The sequence below is a fragment of the Thermobia domestica genome, chromosome 4, assembly GCF_964235325.1.
Source record: "Thermobia domestica chromosome 4, izTheDome1.hap1.1, whole genome shotgun sequence".
Taxonomy (NCBI): Eukaryota; Metazoa; Arthropoda; class Insecta; order Zygentoma; family Lepismatidae; genus Thermobia; species Thermobia domestica.
In genome coordinates this window covers 296494964-296517702 of record NC_137457.1, presented here as the reverse complement: position 1 = coordinate 296517702, position 22739 = coordinate 296494964, and the positions used below count along the sequence as shown (strand labels likewise).

The 22739-nt window shown below is 35.5% G+C and overlaps 1 protein-coding gene across 7 annotated transcripts in view; it reads left to right on the top strand.

Annotated features, from left to right (window-relative positions):
* Positions 1–22739, top strand: part of LOC145684212 (E3 ubiquitin-protein ligase RNF19A-like) — a 278535-nt gene that overhangs the window by 150226 nt on the left and 105570 nt on the right. For all 7 annotated transcript variants that reach the window (XM_081756280.1, XM_081756286.1, XM_081756283.1 and 4 more), the window contains 4 exons: positions 1601–1752; positions 4032–4221; positions 11381–11495; positions 18723–18913. In XM_081756280.1, the coding sequence (XP_081612406.1) occupies positions 1601–1752; positions 4032–4221; positions 11381–11495; positions 18723–18913 (648 nt within the window). The remainder of the gene's footprint in view (positions 1–1600; positions 1753–4031; positions 4222–11380; positions 11496–18722; positions 18914–22739) is intronic.

Genomic DNA, 22739 nt, shown 5'->3' with positions numbered 1-22739 from the left:
TAGTATAGTTTTAATTTTGTAATATGCATTCCATATGTTCTATTAGGCAATAATTTTATTTATTTATTTATTTTCTATCACTGACATTTTTGACAAAGAATCCAGGAGCATGTTCTCCAGAAATCCTGTTGTTTCTGGCAGTGTTTAATTGTAATCACAAAATTGTTTTACTAGTTCTAACCTCAAATTCATAGTTGCCTTTACATATAATTGTGATAATTTTTATATGTAGAAATAGAGGCCATATTTTTAGAGGCAAGATATATTATTATTATTTATTAAATTTTGTTGTAATATTAAAACAACAAAATTTACTAAATAATAATTGACACCGATTAAATAATTCTTGTGTTAAAACAGTTAAGAAATAGGACATAAGGAAAGCAATATTACCATTGCTTAAATAAATACTTCAATATCCCCTCATATTAGTAATCAGCAACAGATGCTTCAGCGCAAGCACCACCAAACAACCGACAGATGCCGTCTCCGATGAAATACAAGAAAGACACGAAGAGTGATGAAGAAGACCCTACAACCTCTCCACAGGCTTTACCTCCAAAACTGATCATAAAAAGAGACGTCAAGAGGCAGAAGACATCACTCTCCAGCATATCACATCTAATCCTTTCCAAGCTGGGTCCCGGGTTCGATTCCCGGTGGGACAACTCGGTCGAAAAAATGTAAAATTTTTCAGGCCAGCCATCCTGAATGATGTTTTCCTGGGTTTTCCTCATTCACACCAGGCAAATACCGGGATGGTACAGTCCGCAGCAAAAAACCTGCAACATGAGCATATAAGTTTATTGTGAAACGACGAAGTCTTTGCTCCAAAATAAGTGTGAAGGGGGGACGCCGATGTTTCTCCTGGCGTGATTCGTGCCACCTAGACGTTATGTTGATTTCCTGCGCTGTTAGTCGTAGTTTCACAATAAACTTAAAATGCTCATGTTGCAGGTTTTTGCTGCGGACTGTACCTAACTTATAGGTCCCAGGCCGCTTCCTTCCTTTCCCAATCCTTTCTTCCTCCCCTTTCCCCGGATAGTTGCTCGCCTAGGGGCGTCATCCCTCAAACGTGACGGGCTAATGGCCTGAGATGCCGAAAGCCCAGAAATCTAACAATCCTAATCCTTTCCAAGCTTCTGTGGGCGGGAGAGACTCCCTAACCTTAACAATTTCTTCACTGCACTGAGCAGGATATTCCTAACCCATCTCTGCATTGCTACGGGCAAGAGGTCCTTTCCAATCTCCGCGCTGCTCTGGGCTGGAAGTCCAGACTCAGAGAAAGGATTATTAGAAACATTTACTTACTTGTAAATTCAATGTACATAAACTTGTTGAAACTTTATAATAAAAAGGTGATAGGGAGAGGGAACCCGTGTACTGCTTATCTTCCAGACATTACAGTACACTCAAAGCATCACGTACGTATGTTGCGAAATTAGTAATAATGCACAAGGGATGATTTGACTCAGGGTTAAACTTTTGGATGTAATATATGTAGAATAATAGTGAATATCTTTTTGAGTACAGATAGTAAATGGTTTGATGTGTATATTTGTCGTATTGGCTAACATTGGTACTGTTTGTGCTCTTACAGGCCGAGAGACTGAAGTCCATTGGAGTGGTTCATTTCGAGATGCCGAAAGAGATGCTGGACGACCCAGTGGAGGCGGTGGTGTGGCTGCACCCTATGCGGATATGGTGCGGGTCACTAGTAAAGCATCATTCCTCGGATCTAGTGCAGGAAAGGTACAGTACAGTTTCTCATTCTTAAATATCATTTGTTAATAAGTATTGTGGGGGGGGGGGGGGATTAAATGGAAGAGAGGGTAGCTCATAATTAATAGTGGTAGAGAGGGGAAAATTTGTAGATCTAAACAATGACTAAGTTTAAATCTTTGTTATAAAGGACTTTATGTCCTTTCAATTTATAAGATAGTTTTGAGTGAGAGGTAAGAACTAAGTGATGTGATACGATTACTGTTACAGTTTCTTAGCAAGGTCATTTAGAGAATCGCTGCTACTCTAACTTTTGGTCGCTTCTATGGTGAACTTCAATGAATACGCTGAATCCAAATTTTCTTAGTCCATAAATGACATTAAATCATGATGTATTGGTCAACAGATAATCCTCCCACTCTTATATATCGAAAAAATATAATAGAAACTAAACAAACTAAACGTTAAGGTAAACGAACTAATATATATTAAGGTAGGTTTAAAGGGACAAGTTTTGCCGATAGATGTCACTACAGTCCATATCTCATGTGTTTTTTTACCTTTCACGAAAATTCACAATTTCTCTTACAAACTTCAAACTACAGACTTCAAATTTTTAGAGAAGGAACTTCATAACCTATGGAAGGCGACAATCCGTGCCGATTTTTTATTTAGAACTTTCTTCATTGTTGAAAAGTATATCGTTAAAGATTTGAATATCTAATTTCAACAATTAAGCCATTTTAACAATGAAGAATTTATTTAGAATTTTAAAAAAATCGGCACGGATTGTTGCCTTCGATTGGTTATGAAGTTCCTTCTCTAAAAATTTGAAGTCTGTAGTTTGAAATTTGTAAGAGAAATCGTGAATTTTCGTGAAAGGTGTTTAAAAAAAAAGAATGTAGTGACATCTATCGGCAGAACTTGTCCCTTTAAACCAACTTTAAAAATAGAAAAAGAGAAAACAATTGTTAAACAAGTTTTGTGTTCCATTTATTTAGTTTGTATTTTTTTTTTTTTTTTTTTGGTATATGTGAGTGGGAGGGTTGTTTGTTTTATGCATCATATCATGATTTAAGTCTTATATTTTTTTCTGTGCATAACATTAAATAAGTTGTGCGTATTCATTGATTTTTACGTTTGCATTGAGCAAGAATGAAAACAGTAGAAGTTCTTGAAATGGTCCCTCGTGGATAAACCTATTGATACTGTTTAGTCATATTATTTACTTAGGAGTAGATTTTTGTTATGATATAGTAGCTACGATGTTTGATGTTTAGATTAAAACTAACTATCGCGAAACTAGATTAATTCGATGAATGTCTAATAGTAGAAAGGTGTGTATCAATACTGTCTTCTACGACCGTCTGATTAGGTATAATCGTTCATTAGTTTAATTAGTGCTTTTCTGTGGAAACACGGAAGATCTACCGAAAATTTATTAGTTGCAATGGTACAGTTTTATTAACAAGTTTTAACCCAGACATTGAGTAGGTATTTTGATCTCATATTGTGAACAGTTTAGAAAGGCTTTTTTTTTATTATTTTTTTTTCTTAATTTCTCGAGCATGAACAGAAGAGTCAAACAAAATGTGCTCCTTGTTGCTTTAAATATACATTCTAGATTACATGAAAACTAAATTTTAACTGTGCAAGGAAACTGGAGCTGTTGAGATTGGAGGGATTTGGGCACTACTATTTTTTGAATAGATATCAACATGCACGTTTACATATAATTTGATGTGTTCTGGCAGGGGTCGCAGCGACCCAGTGGTAGAGCGTTCACTTGGTGCATAGGATCCTTGGTTCGATCCCAGCTCGCGCCAGGTGAGCTCTGTGGTGGACAAATACTGTGTGCTGGGGTATGTCGGGAGTTCTCCCTTTTTCTCCCACTTTCGTCATTTCACCATTTCATTCATTTCTCTACATCAGTCTCCTTTAGCCTAGCCGGCATAAACATAAGTCATTTTCGATGTGTTCTGGTGTATGTCTTGATTAATTGTGTGTTTGTGATACATGTGTCACATTTTTGAAGCTGACTTGCTTCATTTCACTATCTTACCATGTTAAAGAAAACGTCAGGGGGAAATGCGGGTAACATACATCTCAGTGATGTATCTTCTATACTTCTATTTTCAAGCATTAGAATAAGAGAGAAACATCCAGGCTTTCATTATCTATAGGGATAAAATCGACACATTCCTTTAAAAAGTTCGACATTTTTTTTGAACGATAATAAAATGCAGTAGTTTTTTTGTGCTCAAATTGATTCAACATTTCCTGAAATTGTTTCTTTTATTGTATTTCAGAGTGGAGATTCAAGTGTAGCCGAGTGTCCATTATGTTTGGCAGAGCTTCCAATTGAATATTTTCCCGAATTGTCATCGTGTGGTCATCGTTCTTGCTATGACTGCTTCCAGCAATATTTGCGAATTGAAATCTCCGAGTCACGGGTTGGCATTGCGTGTCCAGAATGCTCCGAACCTATGCATCCAAATGGTAGGTAACAATTGTGGTCGCGTTATAAATATAGTTTTTCGTGTCCTTGAGTTTGTATCTCTCGATTTCGTCTTGCATTGCATAGTAGTGGCAAATAGAGATGATGATACTGTGGTTCTTATTGAAAGTTAATTGGTTAGTGTATTACAAGTAGGGAGAAATAATAAACCAGTAATATTTGTTTTAAAAGTCCACTTGAACTTTCGTTGGGTAATTTCATGTGCAGTGAATTACCGTTGGGATTTATATATATATATAATCCCTTGCTTGCTTGTGATCTTGTTTGTTGATTTTTCTCCCTTCATACCATGGACGACTTCGTTTTTGTCCTAAATATCACGGACTACCATAGTAAATTAGTAGAAGTTATTATTAGTATATTCTATAGACATCGGATTTTTATGCAAATGCATATTTTGCTTATATGCATCTCTGTTAAACTTGGTAGGAGATTCTAACAATAATAATTCAGTTCAAATTGGAAGGTCTATAATGCATGTAAATGCATATCGGTACCGTATTTTAAAGGTTAATGTACTTAAGAGCATAAGTTTTTATTTAAGGTGTATGCTTATAGCATGCAATAAATCCAGTTTTAGTTTGTATTTTCAATACATTGAAATGTCTATGTATTATAGTGACTTTTTGCATCGGAGGATGGAAGAATGCCTATTTTATGGAGGACCAATAATGGTAGCAGACGATTAGCAGATCAAAAATGCTTTCAATTATCAAGATATTAAGAGAAATCTGATAATGATAAAGACTCATTGTAATATCGTGTCCACATCAATTCAGAAATAAGAGACGCGAGGAATGGTACTCAGTGAGTGGGTAGCTTTAGTTAATGAAGTTCAGCAGAGCTCCAGTCAGTTTTTGGTGAATTCGAGCGCGCTGTGGAAAAGAAGTAGACCGATGTTTTGGGTAGAAACTTCGCCTACAAAACAATTGGTGATGGGAAAATACCTTCAAAGGTTCGATTTCAGCATGTCAGAAAATACAGATATTAAACTTCCTCCTCTCTATGAATGTTGTCCAGTATCATTTGTTGATGAGAGGTCCCTCATATGTTTTGGCTTCATATGTCACAAACCGAGATCAAAAAGTTTAGAGAAGCATCTCGCAATGTACTTTCAAGCTAATTGGGGGAAGGAGTAAATCCTTGAACTTTTTTAAATAGAAGAAAGATATAGAAAAGTGAGGTTTTTTATTTCGTGTAAAGTAAATGTACTCTAAAATACAAATGTAAAGAAAAATTAGAGATAATGTTCTCATATCACTATGTTTATTTTAATCTCATAATTTGTGTGTTTTGAAAAGTTAGAAATATATAAACTGTTACTATTATAAAAGTAAATTCGGAAGAGAAATCCCTGACGGCTAACAGTTAAAGTACACTTTCAATTTTATATTTTACGTATAAAACTTTGTCACGTTGCTGCAGGTTTGAAAATGCTCTTGTATCGTAGTGTATATTAAATGCGTATTTTAACACTTGTAACAAAATAGTTGCATTCATATTTCGTGAATTTTGACAAAAGAGAGACTGACCAAAGTTTAATACCCACTTTATTTTAAATTATAACTTGTAACTGTTTCGGATATCTAGCATATCCTTCTTCAGACACTATCGAAATTAATGAAAATACAGACATATATATAAATGTTGTTATAACAAGCTTTTGTCAGTGTCTCTTTTGTTAAAACAATCAATCCGAAGCCATGAATAGTCTTACTGTGAATTTTGAGTGCATAAAAATCCAATGTCACTAATCTGTTGTTAGAATATGAGTTCCCAAAGCAGAAAGAGTATCACATAATACCATAAATAATGTTTGTCACCCTTTATTAGTTGGATAAAATAACTGCCTGGAAGCTGCTCTTCCTCTCCATCTCAATTTAGCAAATATATAAATTTTTCCAGGCGTTGCTTTGTCTCATTTGCCTGTGTCCTTATATTTAGTATTCACACTATTGCTCGTTCTCATATTATTGATATTCATCTGCTACTTGACCGGTTATTAAACTTCATCATCATAGGTATTCTGCCTTTATTGGCAGGTCAGAAGCTTCCATGCTCCACGGTCCTCCGCTAACCTTTTCGTCTTCGCGTATGATCTTTCTGTTTTAATATCATCCATTAATTGTAGTCTCCTTCGCCCCCTCCCTCTCTTTCCCACCACCATACCCTCTAGGACGTCCCTCATGATACAATCTCTTCTTAGGCAATGTCCCAACCAGTTTCTCTTCCTCTTCCTAATAATATCTAAAAGTGTTCTTTTCTCACCCACCATTTCTAACACACTCTCATTCGTTTTCCGCTCGACCCAACTAATTCTTTCCATTCTTCTCCACACCCACATTTCGAAGGCTTCCAGTCGTTTTTCGTCACCTTTACGTAATGTCCACGTTTCCGCCCCATACAGTACAACACTCCACACAAAGCATTTTATGAGTCTTTTTCTCAACTCTTTGTTCAAGGTCCCACAAAACAAACTTAGCTGCAAGAAATTATATTTGATTACAATATTAAATTTCTTTCTTTTTTTTTTCTTTCTTCGTCGAATGCTACTCTACTAATTACTGCATTATGTATATCTTTGAAGGGAAATAAACCTGATATTTTTGTAGTAAAATGTGATTAGTATGACATCTTCTATAATATAGAATATGTATGGAAATGTTCAGATAATCGTAAATAAAAGTTATTGGGAGAAAATTGTAGACAAATACTTATTCAAAATCAATAAAAGCAGTATTACTAACTAGAAAATACACTAAAAAAAATCAGAGGTACACTATTTTGTGCTGAAGTAAAAATAATGAACAACTGTGTACTGAGTTATTCATTTGGTTTTTTCTATTTGAATTTTCTTAATGTTTCTCATTGAAGCACTCAAAACACATAATGGTAGGGCCGGATTTAGGGGGGTGCCCTCCCCTTTGTTGTAAATATATATTATCTAAAATGAGAAGCTAGCATTGAAAATACCAACACTTTCCGAAACTTTCTATCATGTTTCCGTTTAAGGCTTAAAAGAAAACAAAGCTTTGCAAAAGTTTAAGGAAAAGGGTTTCCAAAAGGTTGAAGGAAAAGCATTCGCCAAGCAAAACAATATAGCATTTGTCAAGTAGGGAAGAAAACAGAAGCCAGGAGGGAAGAAGAAAATTTTTTGTCGTGCATATCACTTACGAACCTCTTTAAAATATTTTCCTCCGTTCTATGCATCAGTGTTGTCAGGGATAAAGAATATTGTCACATGTCATTTTGAAGAGTTTCAGTGTGATTGGTTACTTTATTAGTTATTGGTGCACCCCCGTTCAGACAATCCTGGATCCGGTCCTGCATAGTGGGGTTACCTTATAGCTATTGCAGTATGTGGAAACACGTTTTGCAAATTTTTGAGCTGGCGGGGATTCCCTTTTTCTGCTTCATGGCTTCGTAACATAATTTTACGTTTCAATTATTTACTACCACTTTTTACAAGTATGTACCTAATTCTGATAAAGCACCACAATAGCACCGGTTATTACACTAGATCAGCTTCTGCAACAATGCTGCTGCAAACAATCTCCGAACCCAAACACAAACGAACTAATACTAATTTTCTGTAATAAAGCTGCTCTTCGTGAGCAGGGAGCGCGGTGGCTCAGTGGTAGAGCGTTCACCTCCAGTGCTTGGGGTCCCTGGTTCGATCCCAGCTCGCGCCGTGTGGACTTTGTGGTGGACAAACACCGTGCTCGTGGGTTTTCTCGGGGTTCTCCCGTTTCCTCCCACTTTCTTCATTCCACCATTTCACTCATCTCTCATTATCACCGTCTCCTTTAGCCTAACCGGCATAACCGTGGGACGTTAAACTTACAGATTTCATTTCATTTTCTTCGTGAGCATATGCAGTTTGAAACTACTACTCCCCGAGACACTTCTCCAACTCTTTGACAATTAATGCCATCATGAAGGTATTCATCAAACTACATAACCTTCATATCGGAAAGATTTGACAAAATTATTGTGCGCCACCATTGGCACACGTCGGCTTGCGGTTATGGTATAATAAACACGGGCCGACATGAGTGGCCGGTGACGCACGAATCCAAATATATTTCAGAAAAATAGTATTTTATGCCCAAAGAGCCACCTGAAAGTGGATTGCTTCATAGAAACCCCAAAATTACCAGAAATTTGATTTTGTGTGTGTGTGTGTGTGTGAGTGAGTGAGTGAGTGAGTGAGAGAGAGAGAGAGAGAGAGAGAGAGAGAGAGAGAGAGAGAGAGAGAGAGAGAGAGAGAGAGTGAGAGTGAGTGAAGATAACACGTCTCCAACTGCATTACTTTAATTATCTTATTTTGTAGAACGTGCGTCACCGGTTGTGCACGTCCAAGACGAACGTGTTAAGTTTACGTTTAACGGAAAGAAAGAAGAAAAACCTAGATTTCAATGTTTTGGTAATAAGATATTAAACATTTTATTATACTAAAATTGTCCGTTCTTAAAATTTGCTATACACAATACGGTCAAAACCCGTAATGTATTAATAATAAATTTGATAATTCTTTAAGTTTTTCTGTGAATAAAGGACATTTTAATGCAATGAGGTTTATATCACAGTGTTAGAAACAAATTTCTTCCAATTATCGTAATATATAATAAGGTTTTTAAAGATAAAATGCTAATACGAATATTCGGACCCAAAAGGGATGGGAATGAGGAATGTGGAGAAAACTTCATAACAAGGAACTGCATAGTGTATACCGTTTACCTAATAATATTAACTCACTCTATGGCCTATGGAACCCGGAGATTCAGTGCCGCGTTCACAAAAGCTCTTACAAGGATCCTTTATTCTTACGGACTCCTTGAATAATTAATAATAATAATAATAATAATAATAATAATAATAATAAAACTCAATAATAAAAATGCACCTCATTTGAAAAACGTTTCAGAAATTACTGATTCACCAGTCCAGTTAGACATTCTCTGTTTGCAGAGATTACATTATCAGAGGTTCACACCATTTGTGTATGTGATGTTACATTAAATCATGTTCAACCCAATACTACTACCAACGTGAATGAGGCATGCAATATAAATTATTTTGTAGTAAAATTAACAAGTGCTTACAAGTTACATCACATTGGCCAGTACTTTGTAGGTCCTTCCTCTGCGTTCCTATAAATTCAAAATGCAGATGAATGAACATACATATTTTCTGGAGGAGGAGGAGAAAAAAAAAAAAGCCGTACAAACTTACATGCTTTTATGTCCAAGCGTAATAATTGTAAAATTTTCCCTTTTCGGGCTGAAATGAGTAAATAAAACATTCGTAGTCGGTGTATGAAAAGTCTCCGTATACCAATTTCCATGTCTATACGCCCAGCAATTCAAAACAAGGGGTTAAAAAGACCTTTTTAAATATTATTACAAAACCTTTTCACTCTCATTGCTCCGGTGTTTAGAAGTAGAGTTCAGTATGTCCAAATTATAGGATATAACATGTACACACATTAATATTTAGTGAAGAAAATAAAGCTTTCAGTCTCCCACCGGTTGACATTCATTTAACCAAACCTTATTTACAGTCTAGGGTTTAACCCTTTAATTGGCAAGCATTGATAGCACTACCATTAAAATATTTAGTTCGCTTTTATGGTTGAACCATGTCTTCCTGATCATAATTTCGTAATTTTTAAAGTATTTTTGTACTTTGGTTACTAAATACAGGGTGTTTATTTCAAAGCAACATTGTCTTAAAATAAGTCTTATGTGTAGCTGCTGAGCAGCATTCCCCTATTATGGTAAAATATCATAAGAATACGCTCAGTAATTGCCAACAGTTTTGTTCAAATATTTTCCTCCAGAGCAAGAAACCACAAATTAAAAAAATAAAATAAAAAAAGTTATAATAAAAACTTTCACGGAACGTAGGAGATAAAGCTTCTACAATACTAAATTTGACTGTCCCCTTTTGACAAAGATTAGAAGTATCTAAAGAAGCGACCCGCAAATCATGTATGTGAATATTGTATGAAAGCAATAATGCCAGTTAAATGATCACTGAAGTTATAAGTCGTGCGGATAACGCAATAGAATGCGATGTTGCATGAGAGCAACACTGCTTAATAAAGGGTTAAGAAAAGCGCTAATACAAATGTCAAGTTCCTAAGCTAAACCGTTTCAGAGATAATGATGAATGTGTTATTCGATGTTGTAGATACATAGTAGTAGCTCAATCGTTAACTACTAAGAGAACTACATTAGCGAGCTCCTTCGTGGCTAAGTGGTTAGCGTATGCGCCTTTGGCGTGGGAGACCCGGGTTCGATTTCCGGCAGGAGCTCATGTGGTTCGGATTTCACATTAATCAGTAGGTCCCGTCTCATATGGCCTCGCTGCTGAAAGGGACGTTAAACTCAAAATCAACTCAACTACATTAGCCTCTACAGGTACATTAGTTGTGTATATGAAAACACACAGGATTCAGTTTTTAGCTTTTATTTAGGAAACCTGAAGATTATGATCTCAATATTATTAGTTGTGCCAGTGGTTTCAAAAGCATTTTTCCTTTCGTTTTCTTTCTTTCTTTTGGAAATATATCATACATTTTGTAATATCTTTCAATTATAATGTTAAATTTTGATTGTATTTCTGTGAAAATATTGTCTATTACCATTTGTCTAAACAGTAAATTTCAAATTTTATTAAAGCAATCTTTGAAAACAATACAATTAAGTCCAATTTGAAGTAAAGTCAATTTATAGTTAGATATTGTATCATCCCAATCTTCAATTTTGTATCTTTCATAAACGATGTTATTTTAAAGAGTTTGCGAAATATATCTTAAGTATTTTTTTTATTTTCTTTTATTTCGGCCTGTATATATATATATATATATATATATATATATATATATATATATATATATATATATATATATATACCGTTTTTAAAAAAAATCAATGAAGCACAATTTAAAGTAGAAATACTCATTTATCGACTTTACTTGTTATGAAGTTAGACGCATTATGCATGATTAAGGTGGTATTAGCAGGGACTGCAGCATCTTGAATCTAGAGCAGGTAATCTTCTTTGTTTCACTGTTCTAATACTTGGAAATAATACAGTGTTGGATAACCTCATGTATGGTTCTAATTGTTTCAGATATTCGAATGATATTGAACGACAAGAGTCAGTTCGAAAAATATGAAGACTTTATGGTGCGGAGGGTTTTGGCTACTGATCCAGACACACGATGGTGCCCTGCACCCGACTGCGGGTAAGCTATATATATATATTGTGGGTATTTGACATTTATCTGTAGAAAACAAAATGAGATAGTTCAATATAACTACAATAAGTAGTTTGATAATTCAATATAACTACAATAAGTAGTTTGATTGGCTATAAACGCCTGGCTATGAGCGTCATGTAATTTAAGCATTGAGTGGTAGGTCGTGATATAATAGAACTCGAACTCAATTCTATCAATTTGATGACTTTTTCGAATCATTTTGACTAAATTATTGTCTTCAGATAATCTTAAGTATTTCGATAAGCCAGAAACCACTGAATCTGTAGAGTATTCTTTAATTCTAGTTCCCATGTTCTTTTTAAGTGATATCAGCATTTGAATAATCGTAACGACAAAAGCTTGATATATATATATATATATATACCAGCATGTACAGATTTGTTCACAGAATAATTTTTGTAATCCGTAAAATACTTCTTAACATTTATGGGTGATTTGCTGCTGACCTGAAACCAATATTGTTCAAATTTGAAGAAAGTTTAGAGTAAAATGGAAAGAGTACCATATTGTTTTTGGTTAGTGAATGATGTATGTCAAATGCCTTGGTACCTAAATTTATCCAAAGCATTCCTGGGGTATCCATTTTTTCCCCTCCAATTTTCCTCCAATTAATCTTTTGTATCTTCTTATTGATACTAATCTATTCACCTTTCAAAAGAAGTTGAGCCGAAAGTTAGACTTAATCTTGTGTGTGAGTGAGCAGATTTATATTTACTATTTAGTCGGTCCTCTTCTACCATCAAGTGTAGAGGTTTTAGATAGTTTTCCATTTGGGATGATCTTATGCATCATTTATGTCCAATCGTCTTCCTTTCAGAATTTTTCCCATCATTTCTTCCCATGTTTGCCTGGACCTTCCTTTCGGTCTCATACCATCTGGTCTAGCTTGCTACACTTTTCTCGGTATCTTTTCCTCTCCCATACGGTAAACATGGCTGAATCATCGTAGTTGTGCCATTTCTATTTGTTGTTTTAAAGGCTGTACTTTCAGTTCTGTTCTAATGGTTTGATTTCTCATCCTGTCTATTTTTGTTTTCCCCTCTATTTTTGTTAAATATTTCATTTCACTTGCCTTGTAGCTTACTGTGATGTTTCGTTGTCAGCGGCCATGACTTGCATCCATATGTTAACGTTGGTATGTACGTTTTGTAGACCGTTAACTTTGACTTCGATATCTCTTGTCTACTTATGAAGTTTGTGTAATAGTTCTTCTGTTGCTAAAATTCTATTGTTTATTTCTTCGTCTATTTTTCTATCTTTCCTGATTAGGGCTCCTAAGTACCTAAAATATATCACTTGTTCTGTCTTTACTTGTCAACTTCACTGTATGGTTTTGTTTCTCTATTTAATACTATGGTTTTTGTTTTATTTACGCTGATTTTTATACTCCTTTTTCTGGTTCATTTTTTCATATATTTACATTGTGTTCTAAATCCTTTCCGTTTTAGCCACTAAGGCCAAATCGTCTGCAAATGCCAATTCTGATGTCTGTATCAGTTTCTTGCAGTTTCCTACAACAAGGGGGTTTGTCTTTTCCCTTGGTTTCATAATATGGTCCATTAGAATTATAAATAACAGAGGGCTCAGTATACAGCCTTGTCTTGCTCCTGCTGTATAGAACTCATCGCTTCTAGTGTTGTGTGTTCGCACATAATTTTTGCAGTTCCTGTAAAAACTTTGTAGGTTTTCTTTAACCTTCGTTCTCTGAAGAAATTCCCATATTGGATTTCCAAGGTAAACCATCGACAGCTTTTTCCAGATTGATGAAACACAGACGCAGCGTTTTATGGTATTCTATAGCCTCCTCTGATATATGCCTCAAAGTAAATGTAACATCTTGGGTGTTGCGATTTGGCTGGAAGCCACACTGGTTTTCTTGTAGTTGTTTGCCTTCTTGTCTCAGTCTGTTTACCAAGATTGTTGTATATACTGTGGTTATTACGTAGTTTGTCGTCTCGTTTCTTGTAAATATAAATAACAACAGCTATTCTCCAATCCCAGGGAATCTTTTTGTATTTGCAAGCCAGTCGGATTGTATGTAATGGTAATTTGTTTCTTGCTTGTCCCATGTATTGATCATTTCTGGTATTATGTCATGTCCGGATGCTTTCCCAGTTTTTACCGTCCTTATGGCTTGTTCCGTAATTGTATCTTCATTGGGGACACGGTGGCTCACTGGTAGAGCGTTCACTTCTGATGAGCGGGGGTCCTTGATTCGATCCCAGCTCGTGCCAAGTGGGCTTTGTTGTGGACAAACACCGTGTTCATGGGTTTTCTCGTAGCTCTCGCGTTTCCTCCAACTTTCTTCATTCCACCATTGCATTCATTTCTCATCATCATCATCTGCTTTAGCCTAGTCGGCATAAGAGTGGGACGTAAAACTGAAATCTTCATTTTATTTTTTGTCTCTTCCTCTTGTGGTTTCAAATTTGAATTTTTGTTTCTAAATTTTCCTCGTTGCGTGAATCTAAGTTATTCCCTTCTAATAATTCGGTGAAATATTCATTGGCATTCCTTATCCCTTCTCATGCTCTTCAATCTTCTGTAAAACAATTTTTGTTTCCTTTGCTGTTGGTTTCCTTGATTGCCAACTTCTTCTCATGATTTTTTTCTTCGCTGCCTGTACTTTATTTCATTTGTTGTTGGAGTTTATAATGTTGATATTCTTCATCTTTTGTCATTACCAGATATTTTTTCCATGCCTCTTTCGTCTTCGTAGTGCTTGCTATAACTTTTGCGTTCCACCATGTAGTTCCTTTTTGTTCTGTATTTCAGTTTTGTGTTTACCGCGTACCTTCTGTGATGAATTCAGTACCACTTGTTTGAAGTTTTTGGAGCTTCTAAATTGTTTATTTTTCACTTTTCCCCTTGTTGCTTTTACCTCTTCGTGTCCGTATATAAAAATAATGAGCCATTGGACTCTTACACAGTGAGTGAGTCTGCTTGAAAGTCAAATCAAGAAAATCGAAACTATTGACATTTTTGTGCTCAGTCGTAAATTTGATTTTAGGGACTATCTGGTTTAAGTTTCTGAAGGAACTTTCCATCTTTTTGTCATACGTAAATTATGACAGTATCATCAGCATATCTGTAGTATTTATAAATTTGATATGTTCTCTTTCTAAAATTTTTAATTTGAAATTGTTCATAATGAATGTTGACTAATAACTGTGAAAGGGAATTGTCCATGGCTAACCTTTCTAGCTGCTTTATGCATCTTGTCTTCAAAATCAAGGTAACTCATGTGTAAACAAGGCTCCAGCGTGTTAATTATTAAATTTCAAAACCACTAATTCTTTTAGACTTACGTCATTATTGTATCATTCCAAAGCTACATTGTGAGGTTGGTTTGTAAAAATAATTTTGATTTTGTTGTAGAGTCCAGCTATACATATTAAAACAAGCTTTTTCTGCTAAGTGCCTTAAAAATTCAAATAGATTTATTTATGTGAACAATGTTTTAAGTATATTATTTGTTGATAATACATGTAATATAGTAAAAGTGAATTTTAGTTTTTGTGTGGTAGCATCACGGCAATAACTACTGGACTAATTTGATGATACTTGAATGATTATCAATCTTAACCTTCTCCTTTCCCAAGGATCATATATTAAATTGAATAAAATACATTTCCTAAGGGGAGAGCAGGGTTATAACTTATGCGAAAAATTGAGTTTTCTATCGAGTGTATAATTGTGTGTATGTTACAGTAACTCTGGAACAACTGAAGCAATTTCATCCAAATTTGATTCACATGTGACTTACATTGTGGGGGGAAAAATGCTGTGGGGGGCAAGACCCCTGAAGGAGGCTAAAGAGGCACATGTAAAACTATTCGAAAACTACCGATATTAGTGTCGAATTCATAGTTTTTGAGGTAATTAATATAATTGTTGACACTTGCGAGATATTGAAAGTTCAAATTTAGGCAAGAAAGGGCATATCAGGTAGCTTGGAAATCGACAGGGGCTGCAACACCTTCGTTATTTGTCATTTTATTATTTTCAAAGGAGTAACGCTGCAGGCGTGCCCTTTGTTATTTATTTCACTCATTTATTTAATTTTGAAGAGCCAACGCTGAGGACATTGCTCTTCTTTATTCTCATCACCCTGTGTGGTCCGCAGATTGAGAGGGGAAACTAAACCACTACTCTTTATTATTTATTTGACCTTTTTTGTTTTTGAGGAAGGCGTGGCAGCGGTAACGCCAAATGTATTGCTTTTGGTTATTTATTTCACTCATTTCTTTGTTTTGAAAACTTACACAGCGTGTTTATAAATAAATTGTGCGGTTTTAAAAATTAACTAGCTGAACTGCGCTCTCTACACAGCGCATCATTCACATATGAACATGAATCTCCTTGTCATTCCTCATCTGTGCGTGTCCCTTTACAGACACAAGTGAAAGACGTCTTGATAAAAATGAGCAAGGGGGATATTTTTTTCGGTTATTTTTTCAATATCTCACACCGTTTGCAAGATTGAGCCTACTTCCGGTTGGAGTTTCTAATTTATGTATGATCAGTTTTGTCTTTCTTCTTGCATGCAGTATGTAATAAGCAAATACATTACATAATTAATTATAATGTCAGTGATATATGGTATTCATTGGGCAAAACACTCCAAACAATAAAGATTCATCTTAAACTGGAGAAATGGTTTCTTTCGTTTTTCATTATCATTTGACCATGAAACAAATGCCTGAAAATTATGCAATCCCTGTATGCAACTACGTATGGAATGTATAACTCAAAGGATATGATGCTTTACTTTAAAATTTCAGCACCCAATGAACCCCTAAAAATGTAATAAAGAATAACGTCCAAGTTTTTTTTCTTTCTTTTTTTTTAAAAATATTCAATTAGAACGATAATTACACAATTTGGAATCGACCAACGAAAACGGCAGGTTTCTAGCACTTGTGGTTTTCGAGATCTCATGTCGAAAGGATTGGAGACAAACATATAAACTTTTCTTTGGAGACAAACATATGAATCTAGTATTTTAATGTATAGGTAATAAATTATTTATTACCGTACACGAGTAAAACCTACACCGTAAGCAACAGGAACTGTCCAAGTTTATAATGCATAAATCACAATCCTTCAATGCATGCACCCTTGGTCACACGATACAAATTCACACGGTAATCAAATTCTTCCCATACTCGGTGTAGATTGTCCGCTGTGATGGTCTGCAGTGCATGCGTTATCCAAGCACAAAAACTTCAAGGCACACGGACATTGTCGGTACATAAACTCTGTCTTGAACAAACCACCAAAGAAAGAAATCGCCTGGTGTTAAATCCGACGAACGAGGTGACCAGGGGATAAGGTTTTTGTCTTCTGTTGCAGCAAGTCCAATCCAACAGTGGTATAAATAAAAATTAAAAAAAAAAAAAAATTAAGCTCGCGCACATTCCTATGAAAATGGGGCGGATCACCGTCCGGTTACAAAATGTAATAATCATAATTGGTGTTCAGCTGCGGTAACAACCATTTTTCCAACATGTCTAGAAATGAATCACGGGTCAGTTTCTTGTTCGACTGTGTACTTTCTCGCGGGACACCAGGTCGAGCAGAACTCTTCCCTTTATACTAGTATTCACTTTCTACAAACTGTCGGTACCACCTATTTATGCTATTCTTGTGTGGTGGGTCGTTTCCTAAATCGTGCACGAAACTCACATTGTACGGTAACCAAAAATCTAGACACTTCAAAATGGAGCACACAGAAAGCCTTTTCCTATTGCGACGTCATCTCGGAAACTGACCCTGTCTCCCCGCAGTAAGCATGACAAACAAACCAGCATGACAAGCAAATATCAGGTAACTAATGAGAAGCTTTGACAGTTGCCACTGCTTACGGTGTAGATTTAGTATTAATTTTTAAAACCGCACAATTCATTTACAAACATGCTTTATTCTTGTGCATGTCAACTGGCCTGAGAATCGACATGGACGACAACCCGAAGGCACTATTCTTCATTAGTTATCTCAGTCATTCCGTTACTTTCAGTGAAGGCGTGGGGGGACGGTAACGCCGAAAACATGGAGGGCGAGGGATTGGTATGGGAAGGAAGTGATACGTATTTTTATCGTTAGACTTTCTAAGAAGGAAAGGGGTTCACTTACTTTCCCTAAGTCTATTCTTCCCTACGAAGACGGAGCATTTCAGCTAGTATATGTATTATTGTGTTTACAAATCAATAAAAAAAAAAAAAAAAAAAAAATCTATATTGAAGATTTGAACATTGTATATTATTGTAGTTAATGATGTAACAAGTCCACTTGTAACAATGTTGATTTCTTTAGTAATCCAATTGTAAGAGTAGCAGTACTTCTTTTTATCTTTCAGTATTCAAATTAATGTCAAGAAAAATGTATGAAATTGGTTCACTTTTTAAGAAAATATGCTATACAGAACGCAATCAATCGGATCGGTTGAGTTCTGTTGTGCCACCGCATTGTTGACACTGTGTGTGTGACAATTTCCATGAGAGTGTGTGTTGGAGGTGGGGCACAGTTATTCTCTTCACTTCTTGCAATCTTTCCAAATATTACAGTTCCTGCACGTCTGTGTTCCCACTTCTTGAAGCCTTTCTGGTGCAGGCGAGTGTTTATAGGTTCCAAGTTTGTATAGCTTTTGCAGTAGTCACTATGAGAGTGAATCCTTTCTCCCGGCACTGTTTCACTTCGCGTATGTAAGTAAAACGAGCATGGAAAAGGACTATGACATACCTTTCGCAGTAACTGTTTAAATTTAGGCGACATTTAACGTCACTTATGCATGATATTTACTCAACTATAACTTCGGATACTCTACTGTTCATGACATTAACCCCTTGCACTGAAATGACGAGTCTACCTCGTCATGGCCTCCCGGTGCCAAATCGCACAATGACGAGCTACACTTGTCATAAACTTTAAACTATTGTAGAATCACGTAGGGTTCTATACTGATGTTTTGAAAGTTATATAATGTGATAAACCATCTATAATATACCTTTATAACTTATAGTTCAATTATCAGAATTCAGAAAATAAATCGTAGAGGAAGGGGTTATACGCGTCGTTTTAGCATCATTCCCCATATGACAGTGGCGTATCTTCAATTTGTGTGTAGAATTAACGGTACTTTTATTCGGTCTGGGTAGTGTGGGTAGTAAATTTGATTGTTTTGTTTTGTAGGTTTGCTGTAATTGCTACTGGCTGTGCAAGTTGCCCGAAAATAAAATGTGAACGTCCAGGGTGTGATGCCTTCTTCTGCTATCACTGTAAAGCAGAGTGGCATCCGAACCAAACTTGTGATGCAGCTCGAGCGCAAAGATCTCCTAACGTCCGTTCTTCTTCTGTTAGTTTCAGTCAGGATTCTCAGCATCGTAAGTATTGGGTGTACTAACAGTACTAAACTGATTCAGTATAAGTATTACTTTAGGAATGTGTCTAAATATTCATTGATGCCGAGGTTGTAGGAACATTAGTGTATTTAAAGGTATTCTATTTATTACGAACTATTCATCATGGTATGGTATGTGTATTTTGTTTTCAGAATGTTACAGGCAAGCTTAAATTATATCGGCAACGTTTTTTCATTGTATAATGGAAGCCATGTGATGTGAGTAAAGTAGCAGTAATATATATATATATATATATATATATATATATATATATATATATATATATATATATATATATATAAAGCCGATAAAATATTTATAAAGCCGCTAACGAAGATCCGAATGAAAATTTCGGCACTAATAAATATTTAGACACGTTGGTGAGTTTGTTAATAGATTCACAGTATTGACCAGAATGAATGACTCACACGATTTTTTGCATCGCGTAGGGGGTATTCTCTTTGCACATGATAGTGTCGTTTGCTAGGTTGGTAGTCGGTTAATTGTTCTTAGCGGGTGATTCACAAGTATCTACGATTTTGTTCCTACCTAACGTGTGCTGGTTCTCTTTCTACTCTCGTTGAAGGGTAATAATAGTGACTGAGAAAAGAATTCCACTGAAAATGCACGCAAAAATAGAGATTCTGAGTGAAGAAGGCTACAGTATTCGTCAAATTGCTGCCAGGTTGCAACTGGCACAAAAGACAATTGCCAGATAAGTAATTTCAAAACCATTGAAATTATGGCTATAAAAAGCCAAAAGAACGTCAAAAGTGCATAACTAAGCGTATGGATCACGCCATACTTTTGGCAGCAACGAAGTCACCCAGAAAATCTGCCAAAGCAGTCCAAGATGGCTTACAAAGGATGGGAATCTTCCTAGCAAAAGGACAATCCGCAGGAGGTTATTATGTGCCCAATTCAAATCCTAAAAGCCAGCCAGAAAGCCAAAATTGTTGACCAAGAACATTGCCGACCGATTGACATTTTGTGAAGGTAGTAGGGATGGGCTGCTGAACAATGGAAAAGAGTTAGTCTCGGACGATATCCAAGTATCGCAATTTTATGCCTTTTGTAGACACACATGCGGCCTCCCAGTGCAAGGGACTCTCAACGCTGCATCGTTCCCACCGTAAAGAATGCTGCAAAAATAATGGTCTGGGGTGCCGTTTCTGCTAAAGAAAGGGTGTATCATGCCTGAAGAGACATCAATGAATGGAACTATCTATATCGATACTTAAAGAGAAGTTACCTGTGCACTCACTTCCAAATGATGGAGCTCCATGCCACTAGATACCAGCTGTTAAGGAATGGCTTGAAACCAGCGGGTCTCAGATTCTTGGAATTTGGCCCCGTAATTCTCGTGAGGACTGATGGATAATTTTAAAGCGAAAAGTGGCTGAGCGTAACCTCAGTTTAGTTTCTCAATTAAGAGAAGTTATATAACCGTCTGAGTTACAGAAATTACACCGGAATTCTACGAGAAACTGAATCTGTCCATGCCTTCTCGTATCCAGGCTGTTAAAAAAACAAAGGTTTAGACATCAAATATTAAACTCGCCCTCAAGTGTGTATGCTTCACTGTGTTTCTATCATTGAAATGTATCCTTTGTATTTGTTTTGAGACTGAAATGTATCCTTTATATCAATGCAGATCCGTATCTAAATGAGAATGTTCTTGTGTATTCATAAGCATGATACTTATTTGTGGCGAGTCATTCATTCTGGCCAATATTGTATGTATTGAGTTTGTTGAAAAATCAATGTGTACTATCTTGCGATGGATTTGAAGTTGCGGTAATATTGCTGGCATGTTCCAATTGTTGGATGAATTATTTTTCAGAGAGCAGGTGGTTTACTACAATTGAGTGTATCTACTTTTATTTATTTATTTATTTATTTAATGAACTTGAGTCGTTGATTTTTGTTCAGCAATCGTTGCAAACAAATAAGTTACAACCAAGTAACAAGTAACACCTACGCTAGTTATATTGCGCTTCGCTTCCTGATTTTAGTGTCTTTCTGCGTATTCGTAATTTAACTAAAGACAATCAGTGTCAAATGGTATGAAGTACACTACAAACCTTATTCATGTGGCTTTTTTCCCTTGTCCCAAATGTAGTTGGTAGAACTACCATGTTGTAACACCTTGTGCGTTTAGACAACACATCATATTAGCCGATTCTCTAAAGTTACTGTGAAGAAAAGAAAAAAGAAAGAAGCAAAAAAGTGATATGTAAGAAGTGTGGTTGTTGGGCTGAAGTATAATTTTAGTAAAATTGGGACTTGTCCTAAACACTGTAGTATGGAAATATTCTCTACAGTTACTGGAATATGCTTTTTCTATTACAGTAGTAATCGGAATTACATCCATACAAATCGGTTTTACTGTAAAAGCGACAATATTTTATTCATTAACGATTAAAAATACAACAGTGAAGTTTCATATTCCTTCGATGGTCCTATTTTTGGCAGGGAAATTAAAAGATCATATTCATAGTCGAGAATTACATTAAAACCAGTAAAACGTATAGGGAACTGAGATATCCCTAAACTTCAGATTTGGGAGATCTTGAATATTATTGATTATATTTTGGACACGAGTAAGTTGGAAATTTATAAAATGCTTGAATATGATGGCTAAAGAGGTAATAACATTTTGGAAGTAAAGAAAAATATTTAATATCTTTAAAAAAAAAAAAAACATATAGCGAGGTCTCTCAGGCCCCGATTGTTCATTTAAGGGCTAACTGTAATTAAATGTATGAAATTTATCCTAAAAGCTTAGAATAAGTGACATACATAGGTAACTCATATAATGAAAATAAACGTTATAATTATGTTTAATGAGGTTTATGTAGCTGTAACTTTTCACTGACAATTGTTTGCAGTTGTGAATCAAGTTCAGTAACGAAAATTATACTAGCGACTTCAAATAGTCATCAGTTAATTTGGATCTGTAAACAATTTCTGTATATTTCATTTTGCAGAATATTTTTCACATAGATAAGCAGTTCCTAAATAGAAAGAATACTACACACTTCTCGTTTGCTTACCAACGCTAATCTTAATTGCAGAACAAGAACTCACTGGAAGGAAGCTCAGAGAAACGACCATTTCTTAAAAAAAAATCTAGTAACTTTTAAAATCGAAGTAAATCATTAGACTTCTAAAATCATCTTTTTGCGATTCAATATTACTGAATTAAGAGAACTGTAAGTATAGTAAAATTCAGAATGTGTCCCCGCGTAGAAAAGCTAAAGGAAAATTATTCAGAACGCAAAAAATACATCACAAATATAGAATTGATATCATAAAGGGTGTCATGACGCTTCATTCTTCTTCTAAGGTTGCATAATGAGCTCAAGTATTTCGCAGGACAGAGCCCAAATTGAGAATCAACTAAGTTTGAGAAAATCTTAGTGGATAATTATCAAGGTGCAAAGTACCAGAATGTTTGTTTCTCCCTGACCCTCAGCTTGTTAATGATAGATCATTTGAAAATATTTTCAAATTCCATTGGTTTTTGTCCTTTCATGTCCTTTAATGTATTCTTAATCTGATAACTGTATTGCCAAGTGGAAGATGTAAGCAACTCACGTTTTAGCTGCTTCTAATTTTCAGTTTACAGTTATCACAATATACACCTTCTTTTCCTTTGTTCTAACTGCCGTCCAGCTGCAGCTGAACTACTTTATCATGCCTATAGTTGTCACTAGCAATCATATCCTCATTCCCTTTACTTTATCGTCGGAGGGGAATTTCGATGACGACGTACTGTGTATAATGAAATCGTGTGTGAATTTAG